The 20,970-nt window shown below is 41.8% G+C and overlaps 1 protein-coding gene across 5 annotated transcripts in view; it reads left to right on the forward strand.

Moving 5' to 3' along the window:
* LOC114931478 (uncharacterized) overlaps nucleotides 1–20,970 on the forward strand; it is a 201,331-nt gene that overhangs the window by 168,884 nt on the left and 11,477 nt on the right. For all 5 annotated transcript variants that reach the window (XM_085483794.1, XM_085483797.1, XM_085483796.1 and 2 more), the window contains exons 3-5: nucleotides 10,073–10,289; nucleotides 15,564–15,715; nucleotides 15,943–20,904. In XM_085483794.1, coding sequence (XP_085339920.1) covers nucleotides 10,073–10,289; nucleotides 15,564–15,715; nucleotides 15,943–20,904 — 5,331 coding nt within the window. The remainder of the gene's footprint in view (nucleotides 1–10,072; nucleotides 10,290–15,563; nucleotides 15,716–15,942; nucleotides 20,905–20,970) is intronic.

A 20,970-nucleotide genomic window follows, 5' to 3' on the forward strand; every position in this document is an offset into this window, starting at 1 on the left:
TATCTCGGCGCCGTAACTCATACCGGTTTTTCGATACCGGGTGGCGAACAGGGTGGCGCGCGATTTCTTGCCAATCAGCGTGTCCCCGGCAAGGGTGGGCCTTTTATTCGGAATCGATTAAAAGCGCAGATAAATAAACCATGCCGACGGCGGTTTATTCTTCACATTACGTCTCGGTCGCCGAGAGAGGCGAAATTCTCTCTATCTCCTGGTTTCCAGTTATCCCCCGACTCGAAAGCGCGAGCGTTTGACTTTGCGTGTTGTCTCGCAGTATTCTTTGATTGCATTCGTATATGGCACCAATAACGAGGATGCGAACAGGCTGACGTTGTATACGCGTAATAAAATTTGTAGAAAAATAATTTAAAAATTTTATGCGAGTAACGCGTGGCTTTTTTCATCTTTTTTTCCATTTATTTTCATATTTCTTTTATATTTGCAAATATAATTACAGTTTTTGCTAAAGAGATTATCTGTATCTCTTGATGCAGTATAACATGAACGAATTTTTGTTTCGTTAATTATGTCACTTGTTTATGAAGCAATTACGAATATATATAAAATACAATTGTTCTGGAATTAATTTGGAGAATTTACGACAAGAATGATTTATATCAAGTACATACGTACACAATTTCTCAGACGCAAAATTAAAACGGCATTGACGCGCACGTACTCGTGCATAGAATTGCAGCAAGATTTAATCGTCAGGCATCGACGCGGAATAGTTATATAATTACTGGCATCCTGAGGCCGGCCTGTAGACTCACGCACGTCGATTCATCGAGAATTTATCTTTTTGCCAAGGTTCTCTCTTTATGGGCAGCCTCGCTACGCTACTCGCGCCTGGCTCTCGCGCAGGAGCGATAATTGATTTTACATTTTAATTTAATTAAACGACCGTTGTGGCGCCGGGCTTTCAGCAAGGGCTCTTGCTCTTGTTGCAACTTAACGTGTGCGCCATCGCGAAGCGAGAGTCCCGACAATTCGCTCGTAAATATTATTATACTCGCGAAGCGAGGACTCGGACGTAAAATTGTGCTCTTTACATTTGTAACTGCTGATGCGTTTTTGCGTAACTTAATGTCGCCGCGATCCTCGTCCGCATAAATTCGTCGAGATTGAACTCGCGAGTCGATTGGTCCGGCGAGTATGGAATTTTATTTCCGTATTCCTCCTCGAGGACGTGAATAAACCATTTTTTCGACTCGCTTCATGGAAAAGTAAAACGTCGATTAAATAAACTCGCAGACGAATATGCTAATATCGATCCTATCGACTTGTAAATATTAAAATTTACCGAAGCTTTTAACTCCGTTGAATCGAACATCTCGGTAAAGGCTCGAGAAAATTAATAGTTTCCGATCGGATCGAGTTAAAATTATGACTAGATTGTGCGATTGACAAATAATAAGATATCGAGAGGCGATTGAGCGCGAGACTGAGAGTAATGATCGAGGTATTTCGAATGGAGATCGAGTTCGCGAATCGCGGACAAATGAAGGAGGAAAGTGACTCCCTTGCGAAAGTATAAAGATCTTAAATAGGGGCGATGCAGCCCCGCGGCTGTAAAAAAGTGGCTTCGCACCGGTTCGCAGAAGTCGATACACGCAGAAAATCGATACACGGCGATTACCCGTGTCGATGTTTCAAGGCGCGACGGACAACGTGCGTGCTATATTCTGACATCATAATGCGAGTGATAAAACGAGAGAGTCGAGCGTCGTCGACGTCGTCGTCGTCGAGAAACCCTCGTCGATGCGATTATCGTTCCAACAACGTGGCATTACGTGTCGATCGAGACGTGTGTTTTGCCTGTCATTTGCGGATATTAATACGCCTGTTCAGCCGCGTTCGGTCGTAGGAATTGCAATTTACCGGCCTTTGCCTATTGAGCGTGTCGTGGCAAAATATATATATATATGTATATATATATATATATATATATATATATATTTAATGTACATATGTATGTATGTATGTACGAACGTACGCGTCCTTGTTGACCTTTAAACGATCGGGCACATCTTTTTGCGATGTTTGCAAACCAGAATATACGCAATACCCGGTAGTCTAATTGTGCTTTCATAACTAATAATGATAGAGTAATGCGAGATATAACAATATTAATAAAATAATTATACATTGCGTTCTCTCAGTATTCATGCCGATATAATGAGGCGTTTAATGAATAATTGTATGTGCATTAATGCGTATTACATTGGCTATTATTTGATCATAAAAAGCCTTAAAGAGATTAAATGTATATTTATATATACGTATATTATATGTTGCATAGATATTATATATAAATAATGTATAGTCTGTGTGACCAGCATTTATATTATTAATTATTATAATTTTAAAATTATAAAGTTGTATTATTATGTGACAATTGAAATAAATTACTTATCGCTCTGGAAGGCTTATTAAGTACAATACCGATATGGTAAGCTGATGCCACTCTTTTTAAAGTATCAAATTATTAATGTACATTCGAATTATGCGTTTTAATATCTCCGTTTTCAGTTCTAATTAAAGTTTTACGTAAATAAGGATCGAATTATTTTTACTCGTTTCTTCTGTCGTATGCCATAATCGATGCGGACAATAAATATAAACCTTGTAATTTGAAGGCATAAATTCGCTCGGGGTTTCAATTCCACAAGATATCGAGGCGCGTCTGATAATTTCTCCTTAATTAAGGCACCGATCGTTCGATCGCTCTATAGTCTACCTTTCCATAATAAGAACTCGAATATAATTAATTATTAGCGAGATCTCTCGCGTCGTTTATATCCCGAGATAATTGGCAGCGGTATAAAGTTGTTTGTTGCCGGCTCGACGAGATATGACAAGCAGCTGCATCAAACTAAAAATGCAGCGCACAAAAATATCTCGCGTTTTATTGTATCAATATTTCGGCGAGCACAGAATTATTTTTAGTTCCTGGCATTTCCGTTTATTTCGATTTATAACAACGAGTTATTTCGTTTTATCTATAAATATATAGTTACACCAGTTGTATTTCAGATTTCTAAAAGGATACACTTCCGTCCTCGTAATTTATGATTCATATCATCCTTAAAATTTGTTCTTTTCTCTTCTCGATGAGATAGAGGGGCGCGCGTTTGATAACATCGTGAAAAAGTGAGCACACCCGCCCACTCGAGCATCTTTTATTGAATTCGCGGAACCGCCGCTCTCGTCTTCCTCATTCAGGCTTTATAAATGAGCCCCGGAGCCGCGAAGTTCGTAAAACGCGGCCATTATGAAGGTTCCGGCGCAGTCTTCTGGGAATTTCGCGGGAATGGGCAAATTTTATTAATGTTAATTTCAGTTAAGTGCTATACGCTTATCTGGGGCGTATTACGCTGAATTATACGGACTTGCGTCCTTTTTAATCGAGTTACGGCGACCGTGATGGATGCAATTATAATTTATTTTCCGTTTTTTTTTTTTTTTTTTTTTTTTTTTTTTTTATACGCTTTAACTTTTATAACGGTCCGCGCGCGCCTGGCACTTACGATAGATTACCGTAATATCGCGGAAAGGTCGGGGACCTCGTATTTCTACCGGGCGGAGTCACGTTAGTAATTTTTCCTGATGCACTGAAAACGCTGCTTTCCCCCAGAGCTTATATATTTCGCTGGAGAAATATTTATTATACGGGGGTATAAAGTATTCAAGTTGGTCGCACATTTTCACGGTAATTCGAGTACGAGAGAGTCGTTCAACTTTGATCAAACTTACTTCTCTTATCAATTTTACCGAGCCGATCCTTTCCGCGAAACTATTCGAAACTCGTGGGATATATTTCTACGATTGTACGGTAATGTCTATTAAGAATGTAACAAGTTCTAATAACGAAGTACGTAAGATCCGAAATGAATTTTCCGCTTCGTGTACGCGAGTTTTAAACTTCAAATTACGTTTCTAAATACATATCACTCCGACGGAAAGCAAGATGAACAAACCACTGGGAACGAAAATAATTCAGCGTGCTCCGTTTTGCCCCATCTTTTTCTCCTTTCTGTCTCTCTCTCTCTCTCTCTCCGAATGGAAAAACCGCTGTAAAAAAAAGTGGCGCATTGCGTCGTTCGCGAAACCGCCGGTTAAATCTCTCAACTCGCAAAATACCCGCGCTCTCGACGAGAGGGGATGAGGGAAGGGCGCGATAAATTCCAGATACGAAAATTAATGCCGCACGGAACGATACTCCGTCGTGCCCGACGACGACGAATGCAGTTTGCCGCGAATACGCACTGCATACTGAGCGAAACATTACCGAGACATTATAAATGAGAATCGTAAAACATTATGGCACATCCACTACCTCCGTTCTCTTTTTTTCTTCTTTTCCATCCTCTCGCAGTTTCTCCCGGGATTCTCCCGGCCTCGTTTCTCCCTTATATTTTATCTCCCTCTAAGCGCACAGCTGATCTCTTCTTTCTCGTCGCCGCCGTCGCTCTCGAGATAAAATTACGATGACCATCGACTTCTGAATTATCGTCCCTCGTTTGCGCTTTTCACGACGACGGCGACGATGACGGCGACATATCCTCGACCCTTTGTTTCCCTCCGTGGAAACGCGAGCATCATCCTTTCGCTTCCACGGAAAACGGAGGTCGAGCGGATGTTAATTATCGGATATCTACTCGGTGATATATGAGGATTACTTCCACCGTTTCGAAATGCTACATCCCGGTATTTGCGTGTCTCCCTGCTAAATTAGTATTAAATAATTATATATACATATATATATATACACATCTATTTGTTGAATTCGCAGCGCGAATTCAAGCTTTAATTCAATTCGACTCGGCTCTCTCGTAATAATGTTCTTGCTTTTATTGCGTTCCCGTAAAGCGGGTTAAACGAACGGCAATTAAACGCGAATGCTCTTATCGCGAGCGGTAATAATTATTAATTGATTAAACTATTAAGAGAGATCTCCGGGAAATATCTGCGCCGCGCTATTACGAGCACGGGATGATTAAGGAAGAAAAAAAAGTATTATCGAAAACAAAACGAAAGCAAGTAATCGTTCGTGATTATTCGACAATTAAGCGAACGATTAACTTAATTTAATTTAATTACTCGCGAAAATTACGACGGAAGGCAATCGATGTCTATTATCTTTTATTCATCTCTGTTCAAATTAACTTTGTATGCATTAATTGCCGATTATTTATTTTATTACATCGTCAACTTTATTTTTATCACTGTCTCGTGCAAAAAGTTAAAGCTTCGTGGCAGAAGAGCGTGAACAGTTAGATCACTCGTTCATGAACGAGTGGTAATTAAGCGAGCATCAGGGAGCACGCGCCCCCTTTCATTTTCTGCTACGAGCATCATCGTTAACATATAAAGCCTTCCTTCCTCTACGAGGAATTATATATACGTATATCCTACGAGAGAGAGAGAGAGAGAGCGACTTATCGCACGATGAATTGGTATCAGTTAGTCAACCAGTTAATTATCATCTATTGATCGAATACCAGACTATAAATCGTGGAACGTTTTTTCTCTTCCTGTCCTTTCTATTCCGTCATCACGATCCTCGATATTATGATATTGTGGCAACGCCCACGTGTCGATGATTGACTTTTGAAATATCACAGCTGATCGAGCTTACTGTGATTTACGATAATATACCTTCAATTTTATCATCCGTCGTATCTATAATAAGAGACGTTTGTTCGGTTTAATATCGATTGACAGACGCGACAGAAATTGTAATATTCGTTCATTGAACGAGTAACTAATTATTCGAAAGTGAACACTTTGCTGCACGTGTCGTAATCCGAACAAGAAGCTTTCGCGAGAAATGAGGGTGGCCGCACAATTAACGGTTTAATTAATTATCGAGCGGTGACGTAAATACGCGTCCTAGATTCTTCGTATCCTCAATTACAAATTTTTTTCGAAACCATATAAAAAAAAAATGCCACACTCACAAATCAGTTTTTTTATTTTAATATTTATTACATATTAATATTTTAAACGAAATATCTGCGAATCGATAATATTAGATTAAATATATGATTTTTTTTTTCTAGCTGTGTGTCAAATGACAGTATTTGAAAATTTAAGCGCTCTCTCATCTTATAGCGCCCCGTTACTCTTTAGTAATTAACGTGTAATTTAGGTATTCGGTTAAATTAATTGCACGTCACTGCTGTGCAACTCATTCCGCAATGACGCGTTGCAACACCGAATGTTCTTTGTAGACGACTACCACGCACCTTTCATTATAACGTCCGATAGTTGCTTGAGTTCAATAATGGCGATATTAATGCGGGAACAGCAGCGTCGATCGTAAATTAGATATTCGCATTGACGAACATTCATTGTCGATCTATATTCCCGGCTTTGATGCGAGACTCTTAATAATGGCCAAGTTTAATAACGCGAGTCTATAAAATGTTATATTATCATCGTGAAAATGAACGCGCGAAATGAAAAACATATGCATGACGTCCTATAAATCGTAACGCAAAAAATGAGGTTAAAATCAAAAAGATACTTTGAAAATAAATTGATTGCATTATACGCAACACAATAATCGTATTTTGTTGTTTATTACAATGCATTGCAAACTTACGAGGACCAGTGCAAATAATAATGCTTGCCTCGAGTTGTATACTCGATATAATTAAATTACGTACTGTTGCTTGCATATATTGTAGGACATTTGTAATAATATATAAAATCATGAGACACTCCGATAATGGATTTAACCTCGTTTTACACGCAACGACATTCGCTATTTTACTCGATTATATTTAGCTGTAGGGTTTAGCGAACATTATTGCTTGTACTTGCCGTAACAAATGAGCTACCGCTCGTAACGAGAAAGAGACACGCGCAGTTTCCCGCGCAATCAGCGTGCCGACAATTCTCTGGGAATGTTACCTGCGAACAATCGTGTGTATACGCACATACGCACATTTAATTATCCACAGTTGACAGATACGTACGACGTGCTCCCGCGTGATTGTCTCGAGAGCCAATTTGTGAGACTCGGGAGAGAAAGAGAGCACGCGGCAGTTTGGTCCCGCTGTCACGATTAAAGTCGTAAAATCGCAGACTAATAGCCTTGTTACGTTAATTCAACGTAATGTCGCGCGGTAACGATAAACGCATATGGTATATGTATATGTATATGTACGTTGCACGGCGGAGGAGGACGTCGCGGGAATGGCATAAATTTAATTTAACGACGTCGAGGTCAGCGCGTCGCGCCGCTTCGCTTCGTCGTCGTCGTCGTGCCGTGCCATGCCATGCCGTGAGGAATACGGGGCCCTGCCGACGGTGCATGCCGTGGAGAGTTGATTGGATCCCGAGATCCAGAGTTGGCACGATGATTTATCTCCCTCGAAATCAAACTCGCGACTCGCGCACTCGTCGTTCGCTGCACTCGTGCGCCAAGAAATGCATAAATTTGGCACGAGAAAATATTCATTTTCGCAAATTTTATTATGTCCAATATTAATTATATCGATGCATGAATCGTGATTCACTTTATATATAATTATTCACAAACATCCAGTTGACTGAAATTAGTGAATAACAGTTTTAATTATACCTTCAAGACTGAATTACATACGTGATAATTTTATTACGTTCTTAACGAGTTTTTTTTTATCATAATTTTTGTTGTAGGGTTTTTATAATTAAGTATAGCTATCCTTGCTAGAGAAATGAAAAATGAGAGTAATCTTACATCTGATAATGTTTTTTTTAAATATTTTATCTCTCGTTATTTAGCATTTGTTATTGACACGCTAAAGTTTATACGCTGTAAACACACATTTAATTATATGTAGATTCTATGCAAGGATTTATGATATCAATTTTATTTTTTTCCGATGCAATAATTCATCGCAATTACGTATATGCGATACAGTAACCTATTATGTAAAGCAGTTTTATGTAGAAACGTGTATTATAGTTGGCTCTTGTTTGGTTCGTGATAATTACAAGCAGTGCGTGTAGCGCGGTTTATTTTCCCTTTCGGGATCGGCTAATCAAGAGGAAAAGAGATACCCGACCATGTTCCCGGGGCACCGGAACACGGGCACTGGATAAGAGGACGGGTAAAAGCTATCATATTAAAGTCGTTGCTGTCGCAGTACGGCGTCTCATTTTGCGTCCGAGAAAAAGGATTAAATCGCGGTTTCCGCCGCGCCGGTCGCCGTGTGATTACCTCGCGTGCAACGGGCGGCGTGTGACGGGAAATAATGCCGTGGAAAGCAGCGACGGTGTAACCCGCGTATGTACGTATATATACTCTCTCAGTGGGCCGAGGATTATTTAGGTAGTGATGCAAACACCTTGCTTTGCTAATATATGACCGTACGACGTAACCGCAATTGCACGCTCAGACGCAATTCTCGCCGAGCGAATGAACAAAAATTCACTCTTCACACACACATTTTGTCTCGTAGTGCTTTGTTCTCCGCAAAGAATATCTTTTCTTAAGTTTAAAAAAAATTTTACTTTTTTAAAATAGCTTTTTATATATTTGTTACATTGCTTTGTATATATATATATATTTTTTTTTAAAATAAAGATAAAAAGGAATTGATTGACCGACACTGGCTAAGGTGAAAAATTTTTTATTAAAAAAGACGCAACGTTTCGACCCCGAATTGGGTCCTCTTCAGGCTGTTAATTTAAAGTACACTAAATGATCATAGTGTCTGTTTGTTGTAACCGATCAGAATATGACAAACTTGAAAGTAATAAAAGAACAGCAGTGTTCATTTTGACATATAACTTTACAATATTGTAAAGTTTTTTAATAAAAGATTTCTCACCTTAGCCAGTGTCGGTCAATCAATTCCTTTTTATCTTTATTTCAAAATTTCAACTGGCAATCGGATCACTTTTTTGTTATATATTTTTTGTCAAGTGTCTATTATCAAAGATCAACTACTTTCTTAATTGAAAGATTGATCTGACGTGGCAGCCGCAATAGATTCATAAATTATAATCCTTTGTATTATTTATCGCGACAGGATCTTTGATAGATCCACAATATTTTCAAGATGGGTCGCGCATGTCTACGGTACAAACTTGGTTATTCTCTCTTCGATATATCGTGAGCGCCATTAACCCGGTGAGGATGATCACCGTTGATGAGCGCCTGGTCAGAAGCGAAATGAATGATAGACCAGTCGGAGAAAAGGACTGATTGAGTTAACTGCTTGTATACATCATTACACTCGTTGGCTCTCGATGCCAAGGCCAACCGGCGCCGCATTCAGGTCGTTCTTAATTAACTTGCTAGGTACTAGCTCAGGTAGGGTGCGATAAATCTCTGTTGCGCGGAATCTAATAATTTCCGCCAGCTCCGCTAAAACTCGACGGTCCGCGTCTTCAACTCTAAACAAATTCGCGAATTTGCTACGAATTTTTTTTTTATAGCAGTAATTTTCTTTGTACATTGTTTTCATCATTAGTGATTACCGATATGGCGCGTCAGTATCATCAGAGGCCATCGAGGAAACGATGATTAACATTTCGCGCGAGGCGCTTTATACGGATAGCTCTTATATATCAAGTGTAGCATTATCTTACTTACGATACGTTGTAATGGCACCGTGTTTGCGGCCATAAATTGCTGCGAAAAGTCTCCCGAGCTGACACGTAACACGGCAAGGTCCGGCCATTACGGGCATTGGCCTTTCAACTCGGAGGCATTTTAACTTCGCTCGCAACATCGCGCATCGATCATGAGTTTCATGAGCATCGTCAGCTAAGGCTATCTCTTTCTTTTACTCGCTTTGCTCGCTGTTTTGCAGGCATCGATATTCATCGATTTATAGGCAATCCTCTCGACGAGGTATGAAATAAATTTTGACAATATTAATTTAATTATCCAAGATTTAACGTTGACTTGAAGCTGTTAAAAAAATACTCCAAGTACTTTGAAGTATTGAAAAAGATATTGCGTGACCTTTCATCGTGCATTCGAAATGATTGAAAGTTAACTCGTTAGCCGATCGCACACCGGCTGCGCGATACAATCAGACGAATAACGAGCGGCGCGTTCTTGTTTCAGGTTGCGACACGACCTTGGAGCCCGGATCAGGGCAAGACGCGCGAGATGACCAAGCTCTGCAACCATAAGAGGAAACTTCTGCTGCCGGCCGCGGCCTCCAGTCCTGTTGCGTCCTGTACACCGGCGGTCTCGTCGTCGACTTTATCTTCTGGCCCGACAACGACCTCGATTCACGCGAATGCCGATTCGCCCACGTCGCCGGATAAAACCAGAAAAGGTAAGAATTGTCAAAAAAATATGATATATTTGAGTCGAAAAATTTGTCGTCAAAAGTCATCAAAAATTGTTTACAAAGTGGACAAGTAGTATATTTAATACTATACGATATAATATTTTTCAATTCTTTTCGCGTTAGACGAAATTCTCGCGATCAATCTAAATCCAGATTTTCTCAACATTCATTCTTCGCAATCTCGACAGTCAAACTCGTATCACGCGTGCCCGCGAAACTTTCTCTATCGATCCCGGGGTATTAACAAAGTTTTCTGTCAAATCGGACGTCGAACCGGCGCCATAATCGCCGAGACGTTTATTCAACGTCGCGCGGGAAACACGTGCCAACTTTTATTGGAGGAAGACCAAAAGTTTTTCCACCCCGTCAAGTGAGCCGTGATCATTAGGGGAAAAAATCGAGTCGGTGGAAGAAGGACGACGAAATTGCGGCATTAGTCGGTTCACCCCCTATCCCACCCCCTTCCTTCCTCCCGTTTTCAGGATCGTCTTTTCTTCGTTGGCGCATTAAAGCTCGAGAGAATGCGCGGTGGTTGGCGAAACGGAGACAGGGTGGTGGAATGATGTATCACCATAGCCGCCAAACTCTCTCCACCGAATTTCATTACCAAATCCCATAACCGACCCTCTCGTCCCGCCGCGTTGCTTCTTTCCCTCCCCTTCCTCTTTTTTTTCCCCTTTTTTCCTTACTTCCGCGCCGTTAATTAAGCGGCTGTTGTAGAACGCGCGACGAACGCGCGATCCCAGCGTACCTGTACTCCAAATTGCGTCGGCTAGAAATTATAATCCGCTTGTGTAGATTGAAAGCCGGACGCGGCCGTGTCGGCGACCAACGGTTATTAAACTTCCACCCTGGGCTTCTCTCGTAACTGCACGTTTTAATATTATTCGCGGAGGGCGAGGATCGGAAGAGAACGCCTCTCATTTCTCAAACATCGAATTACTCGCGAAAATGATGTATATTTACATCAAGTAAAATACAAATATTTCCAAAATTGTTACAATTTTTTTATACACATTGCAAAATTCGAAGATTACATTAAAATTACGTTTATACGTTTTGTGATTTTCTAACGAGAAGAGAATGGATATATATTTATAAAACGTATAACACACACGTTTATTTTTCTTCTTCGTTCCTGTAAAGAGTTTGCTCTGCAATTATCAACAACAAAGATGGATCGATTCGCTGTGTATCCGCTCGTAAATAGATTAGCGCGATGCATTCCGGTGCATAGGCGCACTCGTGCGCGCAGCATCGAGCAGAGAGGGCGGATAGTTTCGCGCTTGCGTCTGGAAATCTGGGGCTAAAGTTGAACTTATACACGCTCGATGTTTTGCGTGTAGGTACGAATATATGTACATACGTACAAGTCGTTGGCAATGTTTTTATGGGACTTTATAGGGTCGTTTTAACATCGACGCACGCTCGCGCCCGCTTCGATTCCAATTCTCCGGTGATATATAAAACGACACGCTGGATATGGGAGGGTTGGTAGCTTTTTTCCCTCGACTTCCTTCTCTTTACCGCACCATCGGTCTCTGCGCAAACACATACGTACACGGACAGGGAAAAAACCGGCAAAGGGAATAAGTGGAGAATGAATCTTTATCGTGAAACGTCGAGTTTTCATAACGCGCTCACTCCCGCTGGGAGCCCGATTTAATTCCCCCTTTTTCTGATTTTCAGTTTGACTTTGCTAAAAGAGCTAAAAGGGAGGGAAGGGTCTTTGCTTACGTACGATGGATTATATACCGCGCTGGGAGTAGGAATGATTGAACGCCTGTTTCTCGACCTGTTTTGTCGGTCACGAGAGCAAAATGGAAATCACAATTATCCGAAGTGGTGAACGTTTAATTATACATTTATTAATTGCCAAGTTTTCTCGGATTATATACCAAATGTGTTTAATGTGTTCTTGTCAAATTAAAAACTGTTTCTGCATTTATAAGTGACAAGTAAACATTGAATACAATATTTTAGGTATGTATATTTCAGATCTAGAATCCAGTTGATTTCATTAAAATAATCAGTCCAATCTCATTATTTTGGATAATCGAAAAAACGAAGAAACGCGTTCAACACGTATTATACACAATTATCGAACGAATAATAATGCTTACATTCGCGGTTTGCGCAATCTTTTGTCGCGCCAAGCAATTTTCCCTGTAAACAGTTTCTCTTGGAGCTCGATCGATCACTTTTGTCCTCGTGGCAGTTACGGCGACACCCAGACAGCAACGAACAGAAGAGATTGTACGGGCGACAAACCCCGACGATTCACCCTCGCGCAGCTACCGTATTTCACACTGCAGTGGCGAACCATAAAAAATTCTTTAGTGGATTTGACTTGCATGCGAGTGTTTGTTTTCGTTGCTTATCGTGTCGTGTAAACAGATTAACTCTTCCGCCTACACTAGACGGGTCTATTAGGCCCTTGTATTCTTTTCAAAAGATGTGTTTACATAGGACACTGCTGAGAAAAATAATCTCCTTAACAAGCGTAGGGTCAGAACGAGGTATAAACGCAGAGATCCGATTCGCAAGGAAGAGATCTCAAGTTAATGAGACATTTGATACATAGTCTAATCAAACAGAGAAATTGATCTTTGCATAATCGTTGATAAGTGAATAGCTGAAATATATCAATTCGAATTGCGTGGTGAAAAAGAATAGATCGCGGTGTAGCAGCTATATCCTTAGACCAATCGGCCGGCTCGCGGCCTTATCGCGGCGTCGATCAATAAAGTCCCGGGAGGAGGAAAGAATCCGTTTTCCCTTCGCTGCCAGCGACGACGATGACGACGTACCGCGAAGGTGGTGGATACAAGAGGAAGGGGATGAAAGAAGTCAGGCTGTAATCCCCCGCGGTGGGGATCACGGGGGAGGTTGGTGGTGGTAGACACAGAGTTGATAAGGGTTAATTTCGTACGATCGCGCGCACAAGGAGTAGGGAGAGAGAGCGGTCTTGCGGTCCAACGACTGTGTCCGGTTGTGATTCTTGCGCCTGCCCCGGGAGTGACGTTTGTTCCCTCGACGGCGGGTCCTTACTCTTCTCTCTGTCTCTCCCCCGAGTCACCCTCACGTCCGCTCCCGTTGCTTGGTCGCGCAAGCGCATTTCAATCTCGCTCCGCTCAGTCCGCATCAACGCCTCGGCGTAACGGCGTAACGACGCGATCCCGCCGGATTTTCATGCTCGCATTAAAGAGAGTTATTTGCCGTCGAGATTGCTGGAGCTCGAAAGTTCAATCGCGACGCCTCGTGCCTCACTCTCCTCGTTGTAGGTGTAGTTCAAGCGCCGACGACGCCACCAACGTTCGTCCCTGCTGCGTCAGTGGGATCGCTGAAGAGTGGATTTATCTCGCGAGATTACGAATATCACCTTCACAGGTGCGTTTGTATCTCTAGCTTTGTCAAATGAGCAAACTGATGCTCTCGTCGACTGGAATTAACTTGCCTTTCGGAAATCGTTTAAATTTTCAATCGTACGAATCCTGAAGAAATCGAAAACTTTCTTCATAAACAACTTTATATTCATGCTTTCGATTAAAATTCACTTTACTAGGACATCTAAATTTTTCCTCCAATATCTCATTGGCGATAAATCGCACCATGTATAATTTAACATATTATAATTCAAATTAATTAATTCATTCGGAATTCAAATGTCGGAAAATAAAATTTTAGTCAGCACTTGATAATTCAATTGTTAATATTTAACAGACATACATTTCACTAAAACCAATCATTTGCTACGAGCAAGTTAACAGCGAGCATCCCGTACTTTAGAACCAAATACCTGAGACGGTTAAAAACAGCCGCAAACGACGAAGTACATCTTCCAATTACTACGTCGCCCTCTTTCATCGAGTTTAACGACGAGAACGTTTATTGCTCGAGCCATTGACTGCAGGCATTTCAAGTAAATGGCTGCGGGGAGACTTTACGCGTTCGCGCGAAAACCCCGGAAGCCACAAAATGGATCCAAAGATTTTACGCAAATCTTCCGTCTCCTTTGGAAAAGCGGGTTAAACTGCCATCGGGACGAACAAGTTACCTTACCGTAGATTCATTACTACGATCACCCTCCTCTTTCGCTTTCTCTTCTCGTCGTTTTCATGCTCTTCCCTCTTCGCCGAGAATTATCCGGCTTTTCTCTCCCCGCGCCAATCGACGCGCACGAAGAATAATTATCTTCTGTAGGTTTACAGATAAAAGATCCCCCTTAGTCTGTCGCCCCGCTGAAAATCTTATTTCTCCTCCCTTCTAACACGTTCTCGTAAATCACGGTAATTCGGAAGCGTCGATGGTCCTTGCGACTGTTCTTACTTAGACATGCAAATGATGATGTTTTCAAAGTATTATAAAATTGTTTAATTCTTTCATCTCTCTTTCTGTGCATATATTTATACCATTTATTTTATTAATGTGATATAATATTGATAGACTTTTGTATTTTTATGCGCACACATTATCTTTCTTTCTGTTTGTGTACAGTTTATTATTCATCGAGAGAAAATTGCAATTTCATAAAATTGTATACTTTTTAAGTTTGTCTTTTAAAATATTTATTCTCAAAATAGAGAAAATTTTTGTACATTCTATTTATTTTATTTATGTATTATTAAAATATATTTTATTGCATACTGTAATCATGCAAATTTATTTTTTATATTAATTCACATTTTGTTTTTAATAAGTATTAAAGATATATGCGAGGCAATATATTAAAATTTAATTCTGTAGTTTATAAATTTTATGAAATACTTATGAGAACTTATTTAAACGATGGTATGTGATAATTAATTATATAATAATACAATTCACTTTTTAATGCGTGTGACATTAGGTCTTGATTTATTACTGACGATATTTTTTACGTGAAACGATATTTTTTGGGATGAAAGGGTACAAATCGAGAAAAAGGTTGACGTTTTAAATAAAAGCGGAGGGGTTAAAGCACGGAAATGTCGGGCTAAATACAATTTAACCTTGCGGCGGGATTTCAAATGGAACATTTGCTTCATTAAGAAGCTTGGAACATCGCCTGAATAATAAGCGAAAAAGCCGACGGCGCGGGATTAGGGCGAATAAGTCGTACTTTAATTTCTCTAGCGCCCGAGACTTATTGTCTTTCATAATTTCACTCTGAATGAAAAATGCTTTTGTCGAATCAATTTCAAGTAGATGCCGACAAATTGAAGATATAATTGAATTCCGATTCTAGTTTATTAAGAGACACTTTATTGACGTGCGCAGATGGTCACAGCAAGAAGAAGAAGAGAAAACTGGGAGGCATAGGCGGCATTTATTCCGGCGTCTCGGTTTCGCAACTTCTGGCACAACGGGAAAGAGCTATCGCGGTAGCGGCATCTGGAGTTCAAGGTTCACCGGTGCCTAATGGATCGCAGGTAATTGAATCTTAATTATAATAGAATTGCAAATTGTCGGGTTCTTTCCTGAACCGAAAATCATATTTTTGTCGTGTTTTGTATAACATTAAGCAGCACAATATCCTTATTATTTTGTACTATATAATTAACTATGTAATTATAAAATTAAGAACATATTGTTTTTTTTTCATATCTCACTAGATATTTGTGTGATAATATTTATCTTATTATAATTTAATTTTTAGGTATGGCCAATCGCGATCCCAAATCTGCAAGTCCAGCAAAACGGCCAACAAATCTGTCATCAGTCTTTAAATTCGCCTTCTCAGAATCATGATGTGAACAATTGTGCGAGAAATCCTCAGCAGAGGTTAAATCAACACAATATGTCGAGCATGCTGATGAACAATCCGCTGATAATGAATCAGCAGAATACAAATTATAATAATATGACTCAACAACAGCAACAGCTTTTACAACAACAGCAGCAGCAACAACTTATCCTACAACAACAGCAACAACATCAACAGCAGCAACTCATTCAGCAGCATATATCACAACAACAACAATCGCAGCAGTTGTTACCACATCAGCAGCAGCTGCAACATATGCAAATCTTGCAGCAGCAGCAGGAACAACAGCAGAACACAATGGTGAATCAATTAGCGCAGCAACAAGCTCCACATTATATAAATCAGCTGAATCAACAGTCGATGCACGTGATGCAACAACAGCAGCAACAGCACTTGAATTCGCAGCAGCAACTGCATTTGCAGCAAATTCAAAAACATAATATGCAACAACAGCAGCAGCAGCATTTGACCCAGGAAGTAGATCAATCACAATCGACAAATTACTCCCAGCATCCTGTAGAAAATTATGTACATCATGTGCAGTCACCGCAGGTGTCGAATCAAGCTCTTCATTCGCAATTGCATCAAGTTCATCAGCATCAGATGCAGTCGCAGCAACCCCAACAGAATCAACATACTATGCAACCACAATCAACGGATCATTTTCAAATGCAAATTCAGCAGCAGCTACAACAACAGCAACAACTGTCGCAAGTGTGTATTCAACCACAGTATCAAAACCAACAGCTAAATCATCATTCTGTAGACGTTATGCAACAGCAAAATGGCTCCATTATGACTAACATCAATGCTACCGACATTCAGAATAGACACAATAGAGCACCATCAATTAATGATGAAGATCTAAATGCAAAACAATTACAACAACAACAGCAGCAGCAGCAGCAGCAACAACAACAGCAGCAGCAGCAGCAGCAGCAGCTTTTGCTACATAATCATTCAATGCAGCGACATCACGTAGTTCAAAATGGCTTGCCAAACAATCCTCACGAGAATGTTCAACGGATGTACCCACAGAACCAAGTACAATATCCGATGAGGAACTTTGATCCTTCGAAAGGAACGAATGCGGATGCAAAGATGGGACATCAACAGCAGTTCGTTCTATCCAATCACACGGGAAGAAGCCCGAACGCCACTCACGCTGTCGAGGCGCAGCAGTCTGGTATGGGACCAAACGGGCAACCCGGCAATATACATTTTAACAACAGAACACCACCGTGGCAACAAAATCGTGCTGCAACTGTATCCCATCAACCGTCCCTCGTAACAGTGCAGAATATCAATTCGTTTGATCGCGTGCCACCACTTCATCATCACATTCCACAGCCCTCCAATTGGACGGATGAGGCCGCGCGGAAGAAAGCAAAGTCGAATAAGATAGTAGTGAAAAAGCAACGGCAGCACAGTGTCGCAGAGTCATCCAGAACAAATAATAACGGACTAGAACATTCAGCATCAAGTCCAGTAGATGAATTTAGTGAGAAGAATCAGCAGAATAATAGTCAGATAGGTTCAACATTCAATAGCAGCGGTCCTTCGTTCCTAGAGGATCCCAGTGGATACCTCGCCCAGCAAACGGCGCTGTTAAACAGTACAATATCGAGGCAGACTGGTGTCAGTAGCTCTCAAGTGAGCATGTTAAACAACAATCCAAAAGCGTCGCCTCAGGCCAATCACGGCATGCATGTCTCTAACACCTATAATTCTCAACCAAAGCCTTCCTCTATCGCCAGTCCTACGAGTACCTCGTCGTCGTTTGCTTCCGTAAAGAATCACGCGACTTCGCCGGTTGTCGTACACAGCAGTATGACACCGACATCGAGCAACAACAGCACGGATTCCGAGAGCAGTCCGTGTCAAGGCTGTGCCACTATCGCTGATACGCAGTCTTACATTCAGGATCAATATAAGCAACAGATGCAACGACAGTACCTGATGAACACGGATCAGCGCGAGGATCCTGTCACGTCGTCTACGTTTAGTGAACGATATCAAACGAGTAATCAACAGCAAATTGATTCCAGACCGATACAAGGCGGTACTGTGAGCACCAGTCACGGATCTCCTATTGGTACGAATAGTCCAGCTAATTCAGATACACCGGCTGCTTCAACGCCCGGAATCTCGCAACCGGCAACCCCGCAGAGCCTTATCTCGTCGCAACCAGCGACACCGCATAGTTACTCGCAACCGCCGACGCCTCACTCACACGTATCGGGCCAAATGTCATCGCAAATGCTAACTCCGCAAACGCCGTCGCAATCATTGATTGGTAGCAATATTCAAGAACAAAGATCTGAGACTCCTAGTTCCGGCACAATGAGTTCCAGCTGTATTCCACCCAGCACGTCGCCGTCTCAGACGTCTTCCCCCGCATCGGATAATTTAACGTCTCAGGTGAAACGACAAATAACGACTAGGCAAAATTCCTTGGACGGCTATCAACCTCATCCGCATACCATAAATGCGGTTTCCAGGATATCTATGAACACTTTCGGCGGAACATCGTCCGTGATAACAACCATGGCTAGCGGTCATACAGTCAGCAGTAATACAATTACGTCTGTGTTAGCTGGAAGGGCAAATACCGCTACCGTCTCCATAAACACACCATCTGCGATACCGAATCCCGCTATACCCAATCTTTTGCCGAATAAACCGCAGCATCAAGCGCAATCCACGACATTGACGAATATGCCAGTTACGACTCATTCCGCTGTTCCTCATAGTCAACCTTCCACGATGAGCGTGTCTAAGTCTCCGCTTGAAATGGTTCAAAGCGTTGTTAGTAGCATACAAGTACCTCAGACAAGTACGAATTCGTTGCAACAGCAAACTCAGCAGCAGCACCAGCAGCAGCAGCAACAACAACACCAGCAACAACATCAGCAGCAGCCACAACAGCAGCATCCTCAGGCCAACGTTCAAGTTCATAATGTTCTCACTTCTGGTGGTATATTAAAACATTCTGCAGGATCGACGCTACCGCCTGGTCATATACTGGTGTCTAGCGGCGGTCAACTTATTATGGCGAGTACTGGGTCAGCTATCAATGGCGTGATGGCGCCTCCTCCACCGAAAATAATTTCCAATGCCAGTTCTATGCCACCGTTGTCGGTATCGCCAATGGTCACCAGCGTAACCGGAGCTGTCAGCCAAGTGATTCCTGCAGTAGGTGTAGCCCAACAAGTGATAGGGCAACCAACAGTTCTCGTCAATACAATTCAAACACCAGTGTTGATTCAACCTGGCGTGATGACGATGGACGGCATAAGTCAGAACGTGCAGATACCGCATCTAACAGTCGCTACCGGCAACGTTATACAAAACACTCAGTCGATCCTCGATGCGAATCAAGATGTATCTAGGACCGTCAATGCCAACCAAGGTATGACGATGAATCGACAGCCAGCATTACTGTCGCCGGAATCGGCGATGACCAAGAAGAAGACGTATAAAAAACGGAAAGCGAATCCGCAGACTGTGGCGTCGATGCTACACATCGCCTCGTCCCAGCAGAATGCCGGTATGCTGATGCAATCGCAGTCGAACTTTGCGCAGCAGAACTTTCAGGCTCAAAGTATAGGCGGGCCTATGCTTCAGGCACTGACTATCGTACCTGGCAAAGGCGGAGCACCGGCACAGTTAGTTATGAACGGTCAAACTGGAGCGGCATCTGCGCAATTTAACACTCAGCAAATAATCACGAATCCTCAACCGGCTCAGCAAATAAATCTACTTCAACCGGTGAATTTATTGAACAGCGCGACCGGGATGGTTCAGAATTTCCCTACTATTCAGCAGTTTATCGTGCCCGGTTTAGGTAGTATGGTCATGTCTGCTGATGGAACAGCTACGTTGCTGCAGGATACGGGTAACATCGGAATGCAACTTCAGATACAGAACGTCAACGGCCAGAATGTATTGACGCCGGTACAGAGCCACGGTAGTATATTCAATCCCAGTCAAAGTATATTAGCTGCTGGTCCAGCCGGTATGGTAATACGAGCCCCACAAGCGACCAGTGGAAAAATAATTCAGCAGCATAGTCCTGGAGCACAATTTCTTTCACCGAACAGCGGCCAATTTCTGGTGAACGGAACAACATCTTTCGGGAATCAACTGAGCCCGATAGTAGCGAATGTCAGCCCGAATCAGCAAGTGACATTTAATGCCTCGCAAGTGAGACCGCCAAACATGCAAGGTCAACAAGAGTTTATACAGATGAATGGACAAACTCTTATGGTACCTTGTGCTACCGCGCAGAACATTGCAGTTTCTTCAGCATCGAATCAACAGAACACAACGTTCGTCCAACAGAACACGACGATCGTGCAGCAGCAAACGACTATGGTGTCAAACAATCAGATACCAAATTTTCAAAGCGCAACTTCTAACGGTGGACAGACGGTTGAACCTTCTTTAAATCTCGATCACAATCAATCATATATTCTGAGTTCCGGTATGATTCAGGGGAAAACAGCATCATCCTCTCCTAAGAGCGGAGTAAATTCGCCATCTTCCGACCAGAATATCGAGCAGCAGCAATATGTACTAGCTAGTAGTAGCACAACCGTTGTGGAAAAAACGGCTCAACAAAATGAGCAACATAGTCCGCTTATGGCAAGGCATTCAGTATCGACGCAAACTGCTGGAAATCAAACCAATGTAGCGCAATCGGCGATGATGCGACAAGGATCACCACCAGACACAACTACTCATAGTCCAGGAAATAGTCAGAGGTCCAATAGTCCGGCCGTGGACACTACTACACACGGTGCAGCTTCGCCAGCGCCTCCAATCACCGCTAGACACCACTCGTCATCTACGGTAAAAAATAATTTAAAACGAGTGAAAATTTAATTTATTTTTTTTAAATATGTAAAATTTTTCTCT

Source organism: Nylanderia fulva, unplaced genomic scaffold (assembly GCF_048542155.1).
Source record: "Nylanderia fulva isolate GAGA-0341 unplaced genomic scaffold, ASM4854215v1 Scaffold27, whole genome shotgun sequence".
NCBI classification, from domain to species: domain Eukaryota; kingdom Metazoa; phylum Arthropoda; class Insecta; order Hymenoptera; family Formicidae; genus Nylanderia; species Nylanderia fulva.